At 43.9% G+C, this 22,312-nt stretch overlaps 1 protein-coding gene across 1 annotated transcript in view; it reads right to left on the reverse strand.

Moving 5' to 3' along the window:
- Window positions 1-20,800, reverse strand: part of wars2 (tryptophanyl tRNA synthetase 2, mitochondrial) — a 31,894-nt gene extending 11,094 nt beyond the window's left edge. Inside the window, exons 1-2 of the mRNA XM_011489207.3 lie at window positions 20,677-20,800; window positions 9,308-9,562 (exon numbers count right to left, since the gene is read on the reverse strand). Of these exons, the coding sequence (XP_011487509.1) occupies window positions 9,308-9,562; window positions 20,677-20,781 (360 nt within the window). The 5' untranslated portion in view covers window positions 20,782-20,800. The remainder of the gene's footprint in view (window positions 1-9,307; window positions 9,563-20,676) is intronic.
- Between the last annotated feature and the right edge of the window lie 1,512 nt (window positions 20,801-22,312).

Raw genomic sequence — 22,312 nt, forward strand, 5'->3', positions numbered from 1 at the left:
ATCTATTTAAAAAGTCTATATTATTGGATGGCACATTAAAACCTGAGCAACATTTCAAATCAATGAAATTATGAAAAGAGGCCCAGACCCTCAGAGTTCAGCTGCTCTGTTCAGCTCTGCTGCTGTCAATGAAGTAGAGTATTTGTTTTGGACGGCCGTCGTATTTTTACATGTGCAGCAGACGTGTTTAACAGAGGGGTCGCCTCGCCGCCACGTTATGTGACACTGAGCTAAACGGGAATAAAAATAGGATTGGATAGAGGAGAGGGTGGCAAAGAAACACAGCTGGACTGAGCGTCACACATAAACCCACACACACACACACACACACACACACACACACACACCTGTAAGAAAAGCACACACACACACAGCCCTTTCCAGGGCAGAACAGCTGCTGTGATTTCTCCTGTTGGGGTTTACGTCATTATAATTTGCTTACACGCTATTATGACCATAATACGATCGTCTCAGTTCCATCTTTCAGTAAGAAAACACTGACGTGCTCGGTGCTGACTGAAGACATGATGTTCCTGTGCTGCCTGATGGAATGACCCACTTTCATGTCATCAACCAACAGAACCAGACTGGATACGCTGGGAAGGCAGAACTCCTCGGTGACAGACGGGCTTCTCGTTCCGCAGAAGTCTAACAGAAATTCTCGTTTCCTGTGTGGTTCTTCTCTTTGTTAGGGAAAAGTCCTGACCCTGACATCCCCCCCCATCCTGGCTCGGTTTAACTGAAGGATGTGCCGAAGTGCTGCGATTGCCGAGACTCTGAAGTGGACTTAATGGTGGTTTGTGTTTTTACGATCTCTGTGAATTAGAAGAGCAGAAAAGATTCAGAGGCAGTCAAAGGAGCATTTTGCAGCAGCTCGGCACATCAGCAGGTAAACATTAAATCAGCGGTTTGTGTGTTTGGAAAACACGCAGAGCGGGACGGCTGTGGAGAACGGGGGCGTGGACCGATGTGATGTGTGAAGTAGAGAGCTGACCTGCCTGTGACCACATGTTTGAAGTTTACTCTTTCCTTTATTTTGACGCTTAAACCAACGAATGTGCCGTCAGATAACTGAAATGTGACTTTCTAAACATCATATTTCAGGTTTTATGAAAAAAAAAAACATTTATTGCATTACGGGGATTACCATTTTCCTACTTGAGTCCAGTAAATCCTAAAAGGTAAATAAAAGAAGCTAGTTGAAATAATCATCACTGTGTGATTTTAAAGGGGCCGTGTCAACCTTTACCACTCAAAGAGCCGCAACACCTTTTGGAAAACCCGGTTTTTCCGATGAATGGCACCACTCGTTTTTTAAGTTGGTGAAGAGATTTTAATTTTTTTTATCCTCTGTCATTTAATGGCTTCCGATGAAAACTATTTCCAGAGGCCACAAAACTGGCAAATATGTTGTAATGAACTAGCAGTTCATCTGCTTCTCCAATAGATTTTTGTCAGCGAACAACTTTTTTTCTCATCTGGATCAGGAAGCTTTTGGGCAAAAGCTGGGTGTTTATTCTGGGATGCCTCGCTACATTTGAGACTTTGTTGTCTGCTAATTCCTCAGTGTCTATTATTAATACTGGTAAAGTCGTAGAAAGCTAACAAATTTGCCCAGGCGCCATCTAATGTTCTGTTTTCTAAAGGAACTTCCATTTTCTGTAAATTCTCCATAGTTGTCCTACCTGGGTCGGAACACTGTTGAGATTACACGCCGACGGGGGTCGTGGTGGTGACGCAGGTTCGATGGTCACGCAGAACTTTACTTAGAAAATGTCTACATCTAGATTTTTTTAAACCTAATACTCAGCCCGTTTTGTTTGGTTTCTTAAAATGATTTTTATGAACCTTTACTGTTTACTGCTTGCCGACCGTTGTCGTCAGCACAGGGGAGCCGCTCCAGGGACGAGCAGCCCGCCTGGTTCCGACCGGCTCCAGGGACGAGCAGCTCGCCTGGTTCCGACCGGCTCCAGGGACGAGCAGCTCGCCTGGTTCCAACCGGCTCCAGGGACGAGCAGCTCGACTGGTTCCGACCGGCTCCATGGACGAGCAGCTCGCCTGGTTCCGACCCGCTCCAGCTCCCCTGGTTCCTACCCGCTCCAGGGACGAGCAGCTCGCCTGGTTCCGACCGGCTCCAGGGACGAGCAGCTCGCCTGGTTCCAACCGGCTCCAAGGACGAGCAGCTCGCCTGGTTCCGACCGGCTCCAGGGACGAGCAGCTCGCCTGGTTCCGACCGGCTCCAGGAACGAGCAGCTCGCCTGGTTCCGACCGGCTCCAGGGACGAGCAGCTCGCCTGGTTCACACCCGCTCCAGGGACGAGCAGCTCGCCTGGTTCCGACCGGCTCCAGGAACGAGCAGCTCGTCTGGTTCCGACCGGCTCCAGGGACAAGCAGCTCGCCTGGTTCCGACCGGCTCCAGGAACAAGCAGCTCGCCTGGTTCCGACGGGCTCCAGGGACGAGCAGCTCGCCTGGTTCCGACCTGCTCTAGGGACGAGCAGCTCGCCTGGTTCCGACAGGCTCCAGGGACGAGCAGCCCGCCTGGTTCCGACCCGCTCCAGCTCCCCTGGTTCCTACCCGCTCCAGGGACGAGCAGCTCGCCTGGTTCCGACCGGCTCCAGGGACGAGCAGCTCGCCTGGTTCCGACCGGCTCCAGGAACGAGCAGCTCGCCTGGTTCCGACCGGCTCCAGGGACAAGCAGCTCGCCTGGTTCCGACCGGCTCCAGGAACGAGCAGCTCGCCTGGTTCCGACGGGCTCCAGGGACGAGCAGCTCGCCTGGTTCCGACCTGCTCTAGGGACGAGCAGCCCGCCTGGTTCCGACGGGCTCCAGGGACGAGCAGCCCGCCTGGTTCCGACCTGCTCCAGGGACGAGCAGCTCGCCTGGTTCCGACCGGCTCCAGGGACGAGCAGCTTGCCTGGTTCCAACCAGCTCCAGGGACGAGCAGCTCGCCTGGTTCCGATGGGCTCAAGGGACGAGCAGCTTGCCTGGTTCCAACCAGCTCCAGGGACGAGCAGCTCGCCTGGTTCCGATGGGCTCAAGGGACGAGCAGCTTGCCTGGTTCCAACCAGCTCCAGGGACGAGCAGCTCGCCTGGTTCCGACCGGCTCCAGGGACGAGCAGCTTGCCTGGTTCCAACCAGCTCCAGGGACGAGCAGCTCGCCTGGTTCCGATGGGCTCAAGGGACGAGCAGCTCGCCTGGTTCCGACGGGCTCCAGGGACGAGCAGCTCGCCTGGTTCCCACCCGCTCCAGGGACGAGCAGCTCGCCTGGTTCCCACCCGCTCCAGGGACGAGCAGCCCGCCTGGTTCCGACGGGCTCCAGGGACGAGCAGCCCGCCTGGTTCCGACCCGCTCCAGGGACGAGCAGCTCGCCTGGTTCCGACCCGCTCCAGGGACGAGCAGCTCGCCTGGTTCCGACCGGCTCCAGGGACGAGCAGCTCGCCTGGTTCCGACCGGCTCCAGGGACGAGCAGCTCGCCTGGTTCCCACCCGCTCCAGGGACGAGCAGCTCGCCTGGTTCCCACCCGCTCCAGGGACGAGCAGCCCGCCTGGTTCCGACGGGCTCCAGGGACGAGCAGCTCGCCTGGTTCCGACCCGCTCCAGGGACGAGCAGCTCGCCTGGTTCCGACCCGCTCCAGGGACGAGCAGCTCGCCTGGTTCCGACCGGCTCCAGGGACGAGCAGCTCGCCTGGTTCCGACCGGCTCCAGGGAAGAGCAGCTCGCCTGGTTCCCACCCGCTCCAGGGACGAGCAGCTCGCCTGGTTCCGACCGGCTCCAGGGACGAGCAGCTCGCCTGGTTCCGACCAGCTCCAGGGACGAGCAGCTCGCCTGGTTCCGACGGGCTCCAGGGACGAGCAGCTCGCCTGGTTCCGACCTGCTCTAGGGACGAGCAGCTCGCCTGGTTCCGACAGGCTCCAGGGACGAGCAGCCCGCCTGGTTCCGACCCGCTCCAGCTCCCCTGGTTCCTACCCGCTCCAGGGACGAGCAGCTCGCCTGGTTCCGACCGGCTCCAGGGACGAGCAGCTCGCCTGGTTCCGACCGGCTCCAGGGACGAGCAGCTCGCCTGGTTCCGACCGGCTCCAGGGACGAGCAGCTCGCCTGGTTCACACCCGCTCCAGGGACGAGCAGCTCGCCTGGTTCCGACCGGCTCCAGGAACGAGCAGCTCGCCTGGTTCCGACCGGCTCCAGGGACAAGCAGCTCGCCTGGTTCCGACCGGCTCCAGGAACGAGCAGCTCGCCTGGTTCCGACGGGCTCCAGGGACGAGCAGCTCGCCTGGTTCCGACCTGCTCTAGGGACGAGCAGCCCGCCTGGTTCCGACGGGCTCCAGGGACGAGCAGCCCGCCTGGTTCCGACCTGCTCCAGGGACGAGCAGCTCGCCTGGTTCCGACCGGCTCCAGGGACGAGCAGCTTGCCTGGTTCCAACCAGCTCCAGGGACGAGCAGCTCGCCTGGTTCCGAGGGGCTCAAGGGACGAGCAGCTTGCCTGGTTCCAACCAGCTCCAGGGACGAGCAGCTCGCCTGGTTCCGATGGGCTCAAGGGACGAGCAGCTTGCCTGGTTCCGACCCGCTCCAGGGACGAGCAGCTCGCCCGGTTCCGACCGGCTCCAGGGACGAGCAGCTCGCCCGGTTCCGACCGGCTCCAGGGACGAGCAGCTCGCCTGGTTCCGACCGGCTCCAGGGAAGAGCAGCTCGCCTGGTTCCGACGGGCTCCAGGGACGATCAGCTCGCCTGGTTCCGACCCGCTCCAGGGACGAGCAGCTCGCCTGGTTCCGACCGGCTCCAGGGACGAGCAGCTCGCCTGGTTCCGTCCCGGCTCCAGGGACGAGCAGCTCACCTGGTTCCGACCGGCTCCAGGGACGAGCAGCCCGCCTGGTTCCGACGGGCTCCAGGGACGATCAGCTCGCCTGGTTCCGACCGGCTCCAGGGACGAGCAGCTCACCTGGTTCCGACCGGCTCCAGGGACGAGCAGCTCACCTGGTTCCGACCGGCTCCAGGGACGAGCAGCTCGCCTGGTTCCGACCGGCTCCAGGGACGAGCAGCTCACCTGGTTCCGACCAGCCCCCAAAAATACAACAGACAACCCGGAGAGGTTCTGCATGATGAGGCTTTTATTCACTTCACAAGAAATTTCCATCCCATACCCAACTACCCCTGGCTGCAGTGTGCAGGCTGAGGCGTGGCTCAATGGGGGCGGGGTTAAACATGTTTAACACGGGAGGGGACATCCTGGATGGGTCGTCGGTCTGCTGCAGGGCCACAATTGCTAAACCCATGCATCCTCACATTCACACCTATGGACAATTTAGAGGAACCAATGAACCTATGAAGCATGTTTTCAGACGGTGGGAGGAAGCCGGAGTCCCCGGAGAAAACCCACGCATGAACGGGGGGGACACGCAAACTCCAATCACTCCCCATTGGTGTTCTGTTTTTAAGGTCATGCCGGGACCTTCTTGCTGTGAGCTAAAGGCGCTACCAACTTGGCCACCGTGCAGCCCTCTCAAATAAATATATCTCATATCTGGCTCTAGACTAGAACAATGCAATTTGTTTCCTCTTCTTTGCGCCTTTGCATTCCCTGCTACTGCTGAGTGGATAAACACACCACCCTCCTCTTCCTCAGTGCGTTTGCAGGCACAGCAAGTCAATGATCAGGATGTTGTTTATGTTATAAATAAACTCTGGAGACGCCAACAGTCGCAGGCAAATCCAAGCAACATTAGTATGAATTGAAGGCGCGATTGTGAATACTAGGATTTGGCAGCTTGTTCTCCTTTGCTAAACCACAAATGATAGTCTTCTACTGTCAGACAACAAACCTAAGAAGAATGATTGGGACATTTACAGTAAACCCCACCCACACAAGTCTCATTTTAAGCACTTTCTTTTTGTTTTATTCTTTTATCATCATCTTGAGGGTTTAACTATTTCAGATATGCTTTGCTCCAGAAACCAGTTTTATAATACATTGGCTCCTTTGATCAAACTTGTTTTACACCTCTGTTCTAAACATCTTATTTAGAAAAAAACAGAAGGAGGAAGCCATTTGCCTTTTAAGTCCCACTCTTTCAAATTGTTCCCAGTGGTCTTTTAACGATGATTATGCCATTTTTAGTCAAAAAACATTGTTTCTGCAGAGCAGCAGGAGTTCATCAGAAATCCCCTCTGAGTTGTGGGCGGGGCTGTTGACGGGGAAGTAAGGCTATGAGGATATCCAATCATCTTTTTCTCACACACTATCCTGCTAGCTTAAAGCTACTCACAAACCCAAACTAACTAACGGTGCAACAAAAGTGGTGAGCAATAGTGCAACTATCCAGCCGTACAGTTTGGATCCAGATTCCAGCTCAGACGAGGACAACAAAGGCATTAATGGATCTATAAGTGGATGCATCAGAATGGAGCGGAGCAGGGAGACTTTGGCTCACCGACTGTAGTTTGTACGAAACAACTACCAGCTTTTCAAAGCAGTATTTTTTCATCTGGTTCTGATTCACCACGATTTAAATTAACCACTAAATATTCAAAAATGCAGTTCTAATTTAAAAAAAAATTTTATACAAGTTTTCCGTCATGAGAAATGGAACAAAACATGTTAAATAAACTAAAACTAAAAACATGATTTTCATCGGAGTGGGTCTTTTACTTTTACCAAAACGTCCGATTATACACCAAAAGTAAACCCCTGTACTACCTGGTATCAAAAATCACCTTGATGTTTACTTTCTATTTCTTATTACTTAGGGAATGGGGGTTTAAATCACTTGCTTTAAATTTGATTGGAGTTCAGTTTTGAGCTTAATTGACAGCATACTTTTTAGACTGACAAATGGGGGGACCCTAAAAGGTCTTACGGGTCCCACCTCATCTGCATTTTTTTTTGTAATGATGGAGTTGGGACGAGTTAAGTTTCAGGACAAAAATCTTTTCATGAGTGGCTCTTGAAAAGACATCCACAAATCCCATGAACACCTATCCAACAGGAGCTCTGCCCCCCAGTCCTCCCCAAAACAATGACTGTTAAGACCAAAACATTCTTGAGTCAGATTTTGTTCAGTTTGGATGCAATGGGAGTCTTTTTTGGTCAGGGCCAATTACATTTAGATTGCATTTCTTTAACCTGCGTTTGATTACCCAAGGTACAAATGAGCCGTATAGACAAGAAATATTTCTTTATACCAAAGAAATTAAAATTAAAAACAAAAAAATACAATTACTACCTTTCAAACAATGTCTTTTTTTAGTTTAAAAAAATTATTATTTCTTCAATAAAATATGATGATTTTATTGTTTGTGGAAAACAATGCTTGAAACTAGGTTGGGAGGTTTTGGTGGTCAACCTCTGATCAAAAGGTCTCAGGTTCAGGTCCAATCTTACCTGCCCCCAAGTGTTGAAATGTCCCTGAGTGGGACACTGAAACCAAGATTACTTGATTCCAGGCTGACGCCTCGAAAGACAGCGGAGCCACCAATCTGCGTGGGAATGTGTTTGTGCATGGCAGGGACATGTGGTCAGGGTATACCGGCAGTAGTTGGGTTCATATATTTGTGAGAACCGTCACAAATATTTCTCTAAAAAAGACGTCTCCGAGAACCAGAAGAAGACGCCACGCAGAAGGCGGAAATGCGACTACATAGTCCTGAGAATCGTGTACAATCATCAGGAGTACACGGTTCAAAAACCAGCCATCAGAATTGTACATAAAGCCGGATATCTTGATCATACAAACAATCTATTTTATCAATTTAGACTTTTGAAACTATATGACCTTGTGGATTTTTACACCATGCAACTTTTATACAGAGCCAGTGGGAAATCGTTACCATTCAATATCCAAAAACAGTTCTTAGAAAATGAAGGAGGAACAAACTGAGGGGATGTAGGAACTTCAAGATCAAACTGATAAGAAACACAAAGAAAAGTTTCTGTGTGTCGGTGTGTGGCACTAAATTTTGGAACTGGTTCATAAATGAGCGAAAAAAATGTTCAAATATCTAAATATTCAAGAAAATGTAGAAAGAAACTCTGATTTCACAATTTAAAGATAAGAGGATTTATGGATCAACAGGTGTTTGAATAATTCCAAATTATTTACAAAAATGTGTGAACTTGATTGTGGTTAAATAATCAAAGCTCTATTAATTACAATCAATGAGTTTTACATTGTAATGTGCAATAATGATTACTGAAAGGTTTAAATTACAATCAATAAGCTATTGATTTTCTTTACTTGATCTGCAATGTGTAGCAATAATTACTAGTTTATTGTGATCATGTGTTCTAATGATAATCAATGATTATTACATAATGGTTACCGTTACTGTTTACTGAAATCATGAATGAATGTTTTCTGAAGATAATTAATCATTTTGTTACTTGAAAAGAATCTATCGGATCAGAACCGGATTACAAAAACTGTAAAACTATAACATGAATTACCTCAGTAGGGGTGGGATTATATAAATTTGCTTCTTCCCACTCCTTTTTCAAGCAATAAATCAAACTCTACTTCACTTTAGTTATTGATCACTATATTTAAATCAAGCAAATGTGATTTAAGTGACTTTTTTGTTTTGTTTTGTTTTATTTTCTGTCTTTTTAATCTATGCATTTCAACATTTCTGTAACGAGTTTGATAAATATGTGTAAGTTGTTTATTGCTTTGACTACAATGCTTGAAATAAATCAATCAAATCAAATCAATCTGACTCTAAAAGAGTCGGTGCCTCAGCAGAAACAAACCTTACCTCACTGGTTCACAGCTGAATTGTACTTGTGAATTTAAAGTGCTTTGGTCCTTATTGAATGTAGAAAAGTTTTTAGTTTAATCTGACCCATCATTGGTATAAATGCTTCTTTGTAAACTGATCACACATCCAGACTTACTTTTTTCACCATTCATTTTAGACTTTTCCAGAATGTTCATGTTCATATATTTACATTTATGCCAGCTTTAACAGTGTTATGGCATCACTTTTATTTGTTTGGAAATAAATAGTTTAATGGTGCTCAAAACTGGTTGTTTATTAACGACATTATTATTAATTTCCATGAATTCCCTACTTTTTTGAAAATCCCACTTAAAACCATTACTGTCTACATCTTTACATGCATGTTGCAAACTGCTGCTTTAAAATAACAAAAAATGCAAAACAAAAAAGCTTACCGTGATTTTCTATACAAAACTGTAACTTAACTATTCGTTTAAACCCAAAATCATCCGAGAAGTGTTAAAACGATTTAATAAGTTGAGGTAAAAGAAGGAACCTTTTCCTGACATGGCGCTCTGCCATCAGTCACTCATAGCCCACCTGAGACTGCTGAAACAGGATTGCCTTCTCTGGGTCAATACCACAGGCCAGCAAGCTGGCTGTCAGGTCCAGTATGTTGCTCCGGAGCTGATCTGGATCCTGAGGTTGGGTGATGGAGTGCAGGTCCACAATGCTGTAAAGCACAGTGGGGTACTGGTTCTGCAGGGCCACCCAGTTCTCCAAAGCACCAAGAAAATTGCCCAAATGTGGCACTCCAGTTGGCTGGATACCGGAAAATACACGATGAGGATGCACCTGAAAAAGAAATATAAAAAAGGAAAGCCCTTTCTTTTGACAAAAAGACTGTTGAAAATGTTGCAATAACTGTATATTTACAACACACAAAGACTGAAATTGAAAGGAAATAATCAGTCATCCTACATTGCGAAGCAGAATCCAGGACTAAATGGCTTCAGTAATCAATCAGAATCACCAGGTAAGGATGTCAATGACATGATTCACTTTGCAATTCGATTAGCTAAGTAGTCCCATTTTTTTGAACTAGCAAAGCATAATAAATCTGCTGAACTGTCAAATGGTTTATTGAAATGTCCGCTTGTAGATCACTTTACTAAACAACAAACTGTCCTTTTCTTGACCAAAAAGTTCAACTTTTTCATGTCTTTCACATGGTTTTATTGCGAAGATTCTTACTATTCATGTAGGAATCTATGCTACAGAAAAGACTAAACAAAGTTTTATTTATTGTTATTATTTACTAAATATTTTCAACTTCTTCTGTATTGTAAAACTATGACCTTAGAAATAAAATATTTTGGATTTTTTGGGGGGATTTTAAAGATGTGATCTACATGTTAATGTTTTGTGTTACCATCGACATAACATACCAAAAGTACAGTTATAACTAACTTCTTTATATCCTAAAGAAGGGCACGATGTTTCTTTTTCCCTTAACCTTATTAGACCAGACGTCCACATGCGTCAGCATCACATTTTGGGTTCTTTTACCATAGTAGTTAATTTAGCCTATTGGGACCCTGTGACTGTGTATGTAGAGGGTTAGCTCAAATATTAGCTCTGGTCTCAAGAGGTTAAAACAGCATTTTAGGTCTCATAAAGGTCTGATTAGGCTCACATCCCATCAGTGTCTCTTAAAGAAAAGGATGAAATGACTTTAAACCGTTGCTGAGTTGCTCTAAAGGTCAGTGTGTTTTTTAGAGAAATGTGGGTTTTGTAGTGATGGGCTGTTAACAGCCTTTCTTAAAGCTTCCCTCCAAAAGCAAAAACCTCACAGGGGTTTCAGTGTTATCACCTTAAATCTGACTCTCCATCATGTGTTCCCCAGCTGCACTCTTCAGGGTTATCATAACTAATCATTAAACCCAGCAGTTGGGGAGGATTTCCTTTTTTTTTGGGCGAGTGCTGATCTTGACAGCTCACTGGGTCACATCACTTTGAATCTGAGATTACAGATCTTACAGCCTCTCCCGTTTTACGGCAGCTTCTGTCTCACCATCATGGCACAGGATCTCAGGACCTTGGCCTATCAAGCACAAGCCTCTTTAAAGCCAGCACAATCCACAGCATCTACACGGAGCGGCCTGAGGGAGGTGGGGGCAGGAAGGAACTGGGTGCTTATGTCATTACCGACAGGGTAATTGCACTGGAGTGCCATTGATGCTGAGCGGCTCTTAAGAGGTGTCAGGATTGATTTGGGTGTGGACGGGGCACTGAGCCTGGCTCATGTGTGTTCTCACCTTAAGCTGGCGCACCTAATGCCTGTTGCCCCTCCGCTGCACGCCCCAGGGGAAGCCATTAACCATGCAGGCATGGTAATAGGGTTATTTGAGCCAATTGGGTGTCAAACACGAGTCAACACTGCAGCTAACTTGCCAGTGGGCCATCGTGGACTATCACGCAGCAAAATGCTTCACCAAACACCTCTGTGTTGGTTTTTGTGCGAGTGAAATGCCTAAACAGCTGTTAGAGGAGAAAGTAATTTAGACTGCAACAACTACGGACTGATGACAGAGGAGAAAGTACGAGGTCTATTCTAAACTCCAGTGAAATGAATGACCGTCTTTTTGAATCATACTCTAAATGAACCCTGTGAAGGGATTTATGAATGATCTACTTGTAATAAATTGAATGATCATATTTAGGTAAAAATATTACAATGACACTTCCGACAAATTACAGTGATTTTAGCAATCAAAGTTTGAACAATTCTTTCCCTAAAAGAAATATACAAAGTACTTTACAGAAATATTAAATGGATTTGATGTATTGGCATAGCATTTTCAGCGTAAAAAATTATACTTGATTACTTGATATTTTTGCACACTTGGCATCTTTGGTTACCCAAAACAGACCCACATCACGTCCACACACCCCACTGGTAATTAGCAGGAGCGCTAAAAGTTTCGGTTTGTGGTTTGAAAGTGAGTGTTACCACCGTCCGTGACTGACGAGACTGTGCTTCATCCAACCACAGTGTGACATAAGCTGTGAAATCAGCTGAAAACCTAACAGAGTCAATCAGCTGCCTGCCACTTTGGAAATGGGCAGTTCTCATTGCCAGCTTTGATAATCTATTTGTACGGCATTGCATTTAACCTTAAACCTATCGCCTTGGTGATGTGGCCTGTAGTGTACTAAAACCTTAAGTGCTCAACTACCTAAAAAACATTATTTTAAAGGTAAAAATGAATAAAGACCTAAAATATTGTCTAATTCGCTCCGAACAAGTCTAAAACTCTGAACAGATGTGTCCTTTTGGCTTCTGCTGGCCTCTATTTTAAACTGGTGTTTAATCATGAAATGTACTAAGCATGACTAGTTCTTCTATCGTTAAAGCCTACCAACAAACAAAGTTCCACTACACAATCACTAATGCGGCAAAAGCCTTTTTCATCCATGTCTAACATATGCTGAAAAGATTAGGAATGGTGTCTGTGACACTGACGCCAACAGCTACAGGGTTATATACACTAACAGGCCGTGTTTTCACACTTGTAGAACTCTTTCCGGGAATACTCGTGCATCTGTCTGCGTGTGTGGCAATACCCACAGGGACAGAGGTCATGTACAAACACAGACGATGTCTGCACGTGTCGGAGTCTTCGCCTACATCAACATTGGACTAAAGTTGTGAAGGTGTCTGTTCATGAGTAATTGACAGCACAAACCAAGGATCCGCAGTGGCAGCAAGAAAACCGTCAGACGGACAATCACACACACTCGGCAGCAGCTGGACCATTGAAGCAGGGAAGCACAGTCAAGATGAACTCAGTCTACGTAACTAAATCTAGGACAAGAAAAAGAAATACAACTATTGCTGATTGGGATGGATCATATCTCTACAATCACTAAAACAAATATCAGATTGGAAGATTGAGTCTTCATCCTTGAATTTGCAAACAAGCCTTATTTTGCTGGTGTTTGTGCTCGACTTGGGAGTATGTTCAATAATTCTCTCTTAAAACTACAGAGTTAAGTGGTTATGATGTTGGTTGCATGGCAACAATTGTCAGATGTGGGTAGTCTTATTTATTTTGAGCCTTAATAAGACAAATGCAAATGCTTTAAATGCATTCATTTCTGTCTTACGTCTGCATCTCAACTGTCCTTTTTTAATTCAAGTTGGTACCTGAGGTGTATAAAAGCAACATCTTGACGTCATTTAACATTTTTAATTAAAATTCAGGGTGTGCGACTGAACCCTTTTTATTTTTCTGTTCAGACCTGCCTTTGAGGGTTCATCCATTGTTTTGGAGCCTCTGTGTTCTGCTCATGTTCTAAGACATGTCACTAAACACGAACCTGTCGCCCAGGAGCCACAGTTGCTGCCTCTTTATCCTGCCAATTTCACAAAATCCACCACAGGAGCGCCACAGCATGACCATCTGTCTTTCGCCAAGCGGCCTCTTTTGGAAAAAAAAGAAAGAAAAAAAGCTTCATATCAGAGGACATCGGCGGAGAACCGAGATGGGCCCACAGATTGAGGGTTTTTGCTGCTGTTCAGATGGGGGTCTCACATACAAGCTCCAATGTCTCTCTTCAGTTCTGGACACCACAGGCATCCCATTAACAGCAACGTCACGCTGAAATACAAGCCGACATGCCTCACTTCATGGCTGCGTGTCTTAATTCATCTTTCTTGGTTTTACTCACTTGGGGACCTGTTAAAGACGACGACTAACAGAGCCGCACTTCAGTAAGCCATCAACAGGAAATGGGGCTTACCGTTTCCCCAGCTTATCCTGAAAAGGTATTTGCTCTTGAAACAAAGAGCGTTAGACCCCAAAAGAGAGGATTCAAGTATAAATACATCTTAATACTGATAATAAAAGATATAAAAATACGAAATGCAGAAAAGTAAGGCTTAAAAACATGAAGTCCTTTTTCCAGTAACTTGGAGAGAGCTGGAGGGGCGGCGGAGGGGAAGGTCCAGAAGGAGCGCTTGATTAAATCTGTGGTTGACATGTGGGACAGGTGAGATTGATGAGGTTCCTCTGAGTTTCACACTGTGTGGAGAGCAGGGGTACAGGAACAGAACGCTGCAGTATTAAGGAGAGGGCTCAGGGCCCGCTCGCGCCGTGGGGTCCCCTGGCTGATTAATGGGGCTGGAGGCCCTTCAAAAACAGCACTCCCCGCAGACAGAGCCCGACAGCACTCCAAAAATAACCTGGCAGTGAGTCAGCTCTGCCTTTGAGCCCTAACAGGCAGCAGCTTCTGGAGGAAACACACTTCAATAGAACCTGGGGAGATAAACCAAGGCAAGCAGCACCATCATAAAGCAGGAAACCGTTACCTGGCTCATTGGAAACCAAACATTTATTGACTTCCAGTTTACCTGAAGGCTCTCATATAAACAAATGGAGCATTCATCGCAGTATCATTTTACCTGCAGGTATAATAATATACACATCTTTGAGAAAGAGTAACAAATCTCAGCAGTTCTCATCTCTAGAAAACATGTATGTTCCAATGTGGAAAATGCTTTATTTACTTCATGGAAATCTCATTAGTTGAATGCTATAAGGCATTCAACCTATTGTTTTCCTGTTTCTCTTTCTTTATTCTAGTATCTTCCATTTTTTATCGCTTAACTCCTTCTACTGACTTTCGGTTCTTCAAATCCTTCAACTTTTCCAGATATTCCAGGATTTCTGCCTCTATTGAAATACATGGGAATCCTTGGTGCAGAAGCTCGCTGGGTCGATACCCGACTCTGGCATTTTCACAAAAATATATTTTCTGTTATTGTGTTTTTTTTCACTTTTTTTACTTCTTTTTTACTAATAATTACCCTTAAAGTTTTATTTTCATTCAGCAATATAGCCGTCAACCCCTATTTTCTTCTTGTTTATTCTAGTATCTTCCGCCATTTTTTGGCGTTTAACTCATTCTACAATTTTTCTGCTATTTTAACCATTCAACTATTAAAATGTTCAGCTCTTTCAGCTTTTTCCAGATATGACTTTTCATCCTTCAAATCCTTGAACTTTCAAGATATTCCAGGATTATATGGATTATATGTCCTGTCCACTGTACTTGGTTGGAGGCATTATGGCTTGACATGTGAGCTGTTTGCACAATTTCGCTGGTTCGAGACCCATACTTTTTGTTAATGTGCCGTTATTTATTATCAACTTTGATCATTTCTTCATTTTCATTCAGCAATATAGCATTCAACCCCACAGCTCCTTCTAGTGGAATTTCCCTTCACTCCACTGTCCTCAACTATCTAGAAACTACATTTTAACAGTAGTTATATAATGAACTACTGTAACTAATATTTATTAGTTGTTGGTCTGGTAATCTAATCTAATCTAATCTAATCTAATGCTGTGTGTTAGACTAGATGGAATGAAAGGCTTAGCTCACAGCTAATCATCTGAACTGAACGAGGCGAAAAACTCTGTTAAGTTTATCACAGCGTCCCTGGCTGTATAATTACTCTTACTATGGAGAGTATGTGCAGTAGCATGTACAGGAGTACAGTAGGTGGCAGTATTTACTCCTGTCAGCCACAAGACATGGTACACAAACATGTTCCTGCAGACACTTAACTTCAGCTCCAGACTAGAAAGTCTGCTTTGTTGTCATCTCCGTAAACGTTTTGCGTTTGTATAAATGCTCTTGTGACGCAAGTCTGGCTTTCCCAAAAGGCAAAACATTTCTGATCCTGGGTTGCAATGAACTTTTGTTCAAATTATTCCACTTTGCACGCTGTCACGTTTCCCCCCCCAATTGGCAGGCCAATATCTTTGTGCCAAAAAAGACCAAAAAAAAATAAAAACGAACGATAGTGATCACAGCAGACACACAAACCCTCCTTTAGGATCAAACATTCGCTGTCAGGAAATGAGTGGTGTGCTGTGAAAGCCCTAGTGTTTGTGTTAAGTTTTAGATAGCGGTGCTAGTTTCACCATGTCTCCAATGGTATTGCTTTATGTATACTGGTGCAGCCATGCTGTAACAGAATACGGCATGGCACACTGCTTCAACAAAGCTAAAAGGATTGGACTGTCCCAGTGAAGACGACCAAACTGTACCAAAAGCATTTGTCTAAACCAAACCCCTACAACTCCCACATTCCATTATCTTTCAGAGTAAAAGGTCTCAGCTGTCATAATGTGGCAAAGCATCTTTTGTCAATCCACAACGCATGTTTCCACTGCTTCACAGTGCAGAGTAGGCCTGCACAATTTACCGCAAGTTTATCGCAACATTAAGCTGTGCAATATGCATACCGCAAAACATGCCGAAAATCGCATTAAGTGGTTACCTTAAATGTGCTAAAACAAACTCATGGCAGCTTGAAATATTGAACAAAAGAAATAAATCCCTTTATGCATTTAACCAATAGGAAGGACCCGTTTACGTTGTTGATCAATCAGATGAGCCCTTTTATGTTTGATGTTTGCCGCCTACGTTGATGAGGGTCATTTGGAGTATAATTTTTAAACTGTTGCAGTGAAATGGAATGATGTTTTTGGTTGTTTTGCTATTTGTTTATATACCGCAACTTATATCGTTATCACAATATTAATCACCAATGTCGCATATCGCGTGTTTTCCTCATATCGTGCAGCCCTAGTGCAGAGGTAATGTTCTTTACAGTAGTCCATGCAGCTGTTGTGTCATTGAAACCAGTTCCATGAAGCCCCAGCAGCACAGTGCTTGTAACCAGCATTCATGCCAATGGAAATTCTGAAGTTTTCACTACAGGAGTGACAAATTCCCTCTATGCTGAGGAAAAACCCCACAGACTTAGCAAAGCAGCGTTAGAAATAAGGGAAAAGAAATGTGGAAAGTAATATTTGGTTGTCCTCCCCAAGTTTTGGTTGTCCTTCTATACCGATATTCAACAGCAACCAAACCTACTCAGATGTCAGAACTTACATCTTTATTTCTTCTATACATCTAATATCGGCTGCCTCTTATGAGGGACATTTAAAAAACTCTTTAAATATTAAAAACAAACATTTTACTAAATATTGAAGCATCTGGTTACACAAAGTCTTGCCATGTAAATCAAATACTGTCACGGTCAAATGAGAATACTTTATCTTACCCTATAATGTATAAGAAAATTGATTACATTAACCAACACTGTAAACTAATGAGTATTTTTAAAATTTAGAACACTTGTATGGACTGGGACTGGTACAGCATTCCAAATATAAAGTAATATTTAAATGTGATGAAAAGTTATAATATGATCTAACATCTATTTCAAATAAACACATGTGTAAATGATACCATGTTTCCATTGTGCTGCAGTAGCAGTAAAGACTAATATCCCTGAACAAGACATGCAGGTGCAATGTTGTCATTTTGCGATGTCTTCGGGCGTACTCGCTTCATCCGGAAGTCACGTGACATCGTTCGTGTACACTCGGTTTTATCTTAAAAAGTCGGACGTCGGTTTCCCAAAAACTATATAAAACACCAGGTTGTCACACGGACAACCATCAGGTTCGTTTTTGGTTGTCCTCCGTGAAATCGGTTTGTCTCGGACAACAGGATAACCGCTTGTTTCGAACGCTGTAAAGCATGTTGCTGCAAGAGATTCAAAACTCTCTTTGGATAGAAAAATGTAATCAAGAGCAAGATACACATTACGCAACACCCAGACCACATTTGTAATGCGTAACTTGATCTATCCATCTTTAATCAGCCACAAATGATTTCATTTCCAGAAGGATAAGCCAGAATGACACTAGTTTGCTCATTTTTGTCTGGGTCCCATTGACAACAGATATCTGTCCAACAAAGACCAAAAGCATGAAGAGCCACTCAAATGAAATCAAATTAAAACTGATTTAGGGGAACAACAACTCCTAGACTGCACACAGACAGCCCTCAAAGAAACTGTAAGAGAGCAGTTTATTTGCATGAAAGTTCTTCCTTTGGATAAACGTGTTATGGGTCTTTTTAAATAGTTTCATTAAACCACTTCCTTCTCATGTGTTGACAAAGGCCGTGCTACAGTTTTATTTTACTTACAGGAAACAGATGACTGACAGCTGAGCTAATAATACACGAAAAAACACATAAAAGTCACTACACAGCAAAAAATAACTGGTGCACACATCATAAATTTATCACTATATAATTATGGTAACACTCGGGGCAAACCTCCACCACCAGCATCTCTGAAGGGTGCAGTCATTTCCTCCTGCAAGGGAAGCAAGCGTCTGTTGACTGGAGCGGAGCTCCGAGGCCCAGTATATCAGATACTTGGTATGTTTTAATTAAAAATGTCAGATGCACAGAAAAGAGCTCTGGATCAGGCACACAACTAAAACATGGGGGGGGGGGACTCCCCAGGCACCACTGCGGCTGCATTTCTGTAGACCGGTTCTGTAATTTGACTTAGTGAAATGAATTCTGAAAATAGGAATAAGCTGACATATGGGAGTGTTTGAAGAAATGGGTTAATGTGCGGAGCATCTGAGTGACGGCTCTGGCAGCAGAATGACTACGACAGGCCGAATCACACAGGAGGGACTGCTGTGAATTAGCGGGCCTTTTCTGACAGTTGAAAATAAATAGGGCTGTTAATGAACATCCTCCAAGGGGAAGCCATGTTTCCTCACTCTCGCTGGCCTCTCCCATGTGGGGCTGGAGCTGCTCTAATGGTTTTAGCTGACACCCGAGTAAGTGAAGCTGGAGTTGGGGGGGGGGGGGGGGGGGGTAGAGAGGCAAGTTAGAAGTCACTTCCTCTTTGGTGCTGCAAAGGGCTGACATGATGGAGATTAGTCAATGACAGGACCACAGGCAAAGGACGAGTGAGATGAGACTCAAATTTACAGCTGATGTGTAACTGAAGGTCAAAGTAGAAATATGTTTGGAGCAGGAATGGAATAAAGTTGTGTTGAAACGACCAGGCAACCCTTGAAGAGAAGAGACTTTTTCTGAGAACAAGAGTGATTTCATACTTGGAGAGCCGTTTTTTTAAAAGGTGGGGAAATGTTAAAAAAAACAGTGACACCTTCTCCTTTGGTTAGCTTTCACACAGCATTAGACGTGTAATTGCAAAAGATGGGAACTATGAAACAAGTTTGGTTAAGGAAGATAATAATCAAGAAAGGAAAAAAACAGATCTTGTAAAAGATATAAAAACACAAGACATATTAACTCTAAAAACAGTGTGCATGTGTGTGGACGGGGCATTGACTAGAGTTTAGTTTAGTTCACCTCAATATTGCTCCTGAAGTGACCAAAATGAAGTTTGAAGCTCCACAATGTCAAATAAATCTAATAAAATCTGAACATCTGATTTAAAAAAAAAAAAACACCCGCTTCCCAAAGTTGTCATGAATAAAAAAGTTATAAACATCAAACGTAGAACAATTTATGATTTTTATGATTTTTAATTATGGGAGTCAATAGGAAATTGTTGCCTTCTCCCTCCTGCCTCCTGTGGTCTTTGGAGGAAGTTTAAGCATTTTAGGGTTTGTAAACTCAAGATCAGACAGGGGGGGGGGGGTTTGGTCCTCTTTGTCCTTTTACCACCCAGATCGATAAGCATCCACATTTACGTATTTACACCATGGTTACTGACAATATTTTTGTGATTTCAACAGAATTAATTTAGAATAAAGGGTGTTTTTTTTTTCTCTGACCAGTAAAAATACAGGATCCTTTAACCTCTTGAGACCCGAGCTCTTGATTGATGTCTTTTTTATTTCATAGTCACAGGGGTAATCAGAGTTAACTACAGTGCTATTAAAAACCCACAACGTGATGTCCTCACATGTGGACGTCAGGTCTCAAGAGGTTAAACCAGCGGTCTGCAACCTGCAGATGTGGCTCGTTCACGCTGCCATTGTGGCTCTCTGGTTACAGAAACATTTGAAGTTTTTCATTTCAAAAAGTAATTGTAATATAAATAGCAAAAAAGGGAAATAAACTAATTGAAACTTGTTAAACTAAACATTTAGACAGATTATTGTGCACTGCGTACAACAGAAAATCAACTGGACGTCCATAAGCACAACCAGAAATAAGGCGCACTGGATCACAAGGCAGATTTTCATTTTTGAACAAATGTAAGGATTTTAAGCATTGGTTAGAAAAAAAACAGTAAGGGTGACTTAATTTGACTTGATTATTGTCAGATTAATATTTTTCTGGTTTACCACAAACGGTAACATAAACCTTTATTTTTCCAGTGCTTCTTTTGTTTTTCACTGCGTGTCTACAGTATGTTAAACAAGATTCTCAAGATGAAATAAATGCTTTAAAAATAGGTCATTAAGTGAGTAGTGAGTAAATAATGAGTGAGTAAATAAAGTAAAGTGAAGTAAAGTAAAGTGAGTAAATAATATTTAGACCTTAATACCATTCATACTTAAAAACCCGCCTGGAAAATGTGAAATCAAAGTAGATGAACTCTTTCTGGTGTTCAACGTAAGAATGATGCGACAGACAGAAAATAGCGGGTGCATACGTCATCAGCATGCGTCCACATCCCCGTAAACCAAGAATCTCACTTGAATATGAACCGTCTCTGCACGAAGGAATAAGTTATGGATCCCACAGTGTTGCTTAAGCATCAACAAAAAACTATTAATTCAACAAGAGAAAAAAAATTGTATTTCGACGTGAGAGATCACTCAAATCGGCCAATGCGTGACACAGAGTTGGCAACCCCACTTCACTCGGAATCCCTCCTCAGAAAAGCTTCAGTGAATTCTCTCTGACAGTTGCACCTTTTTTTTCCCAGAAGGTCAATTCAAGTGTTGTGTGTTTTTTTCTTCGTCACATTGAAATCACAACAGAGAGAGAGGGAGTTCAGCTTAAAAAAGTAACAACCGTTTTCCAAGGAAACGGCGTCGAGAAACGGTGGCAACTCTTTACTACATGTAGTCCAAAAGAAGCGAAACATGTACCTTGTTTTCCGTACAGACTCCAGAGCACATCAACCTTCGAGGGAAAGAGGAAATGTGGATCAATCTGAATGGATGTTTCACCGCAGTACACAAGGGTAGCGCCATATTGGAACGTGATCTCACAATACGGTGGCTGTTAAAGGACAAAATACTCAACGCTTTAACTCCAGCTCTGCGATTAAAATAAAAAAAGAGAAAATGACATTAATAAAACTAATATTTCTCTAATGAAAATAAAATATTGACTTCACCCGATTCTAACTAATAATAAAATAATAACATTAATGAAATTATCAAATGTTATTGTGAAAGGAAGATGGATGGATGGATGGATGGATGGATGGATGGATGGATGGATGGATGGATGGATGGATGGATGGATGGATGGATGGATGGATGGATGGATCAAATGTTATTGCCAGGCGACGTCTACATGAAACTTTTTTTTTTTTTGCCTAAAAGAGAAGCAATTGAAACACAGACAAAAAATAAAAACTGGAATGAAATATAGTTTTGTTAACATGCAGATTAGCCAAGGTTGATTTCCATTCTTGGTCCCTTTGGAGGCCAAAGCAGCCTCACAATACACAAATACCTTATGTAATGCAATATACCAAGAAAAAAAGCATCATTACTCACATCTCACACACATTTTCAGTCCGTTTTCTTTATGTTGGGAATTTGTTAAATAAAAAAACTCCTGCAATATTTCTAGCATAATTTCTCTTTTTTGCAGCTGTTGTTGAGGAATAGAATATCTATCTATCTATCTATCTATCTATCTATCTATCTATCTATCTATCTATCTATCTATCTATCTATCTATCTATCTATCTATCTATCTATCTATCTATCTATCTATCTATCTATCTATCTATCTATCTATCTATCTATCTATCTATATATCTATATATATATATATATTTATTTATTTTTTTTGTTATTTTTTTTTTCAGAAACGTTTTTGTTTTCAGTTCAGAAATTACTCAGAAAACTCTTTCCAGAATTTTCAGTTTTGGATATTGTCGCAGGCCAACATTTTCTGATAAGGGTTAGCCACAGGATGTCAGAATATCCTGCTTTTCTGTTGCAATAAAATGTCCCAAGTGGACAATGGCTCCTTACACTGTTTGGCATTAAACCTTCACATACCCTGAACTTCAGCTGGACCTCTTACTAGGCAGTGAATGCTGAACTGCCCGGGTCTTTGCAGAGCTTTGACCAGCCGATTGCACTGCATGACAGTGGTGTCAGAGCCCAGAGCAGCATGCAGCACGTGTTCCCACCACCTCATTTACAGTAAGCTACAGAAATGTGTCAGACATGTGTGCTCTCCTTGTTGTCTGGGATCTACCAGTTGATTGAGAGGTGTTGTGTCTGGCTGCTTCCTCAACAGCCAAACTTTCCCAGGGTACAGCTGCATAGATCCACCATTCTATACCTTGCCTCATTATAAAATGGTGATATCCATGCTACAAGTGATTATGCTCCAAGCAGGGTAAGGTTACAACATGTTTGCAGGGCACACCGGCTGCTCACACTCACTGAGACCTCTTGTTTCTCCAACATCTGCTCTTGATTTTTTTGCCCTCACCGTTTTGCATGTGGCTGCATTTGCAGAACAAAATACAGACTA

This window comes from Oryzias latipes, chromosome 21 (assembly GCF_002234675.1).
Source record: "Oryzias latipes chromosome 21, ASM223467v1".
In the NCBI taxonomy this organism is placed as follows: Eukaryota; Metazoa; Chordata; class Actinopteri; order Beloniformes; family Adrianichthyidae; genus Oryzias; species Oryzias latipes.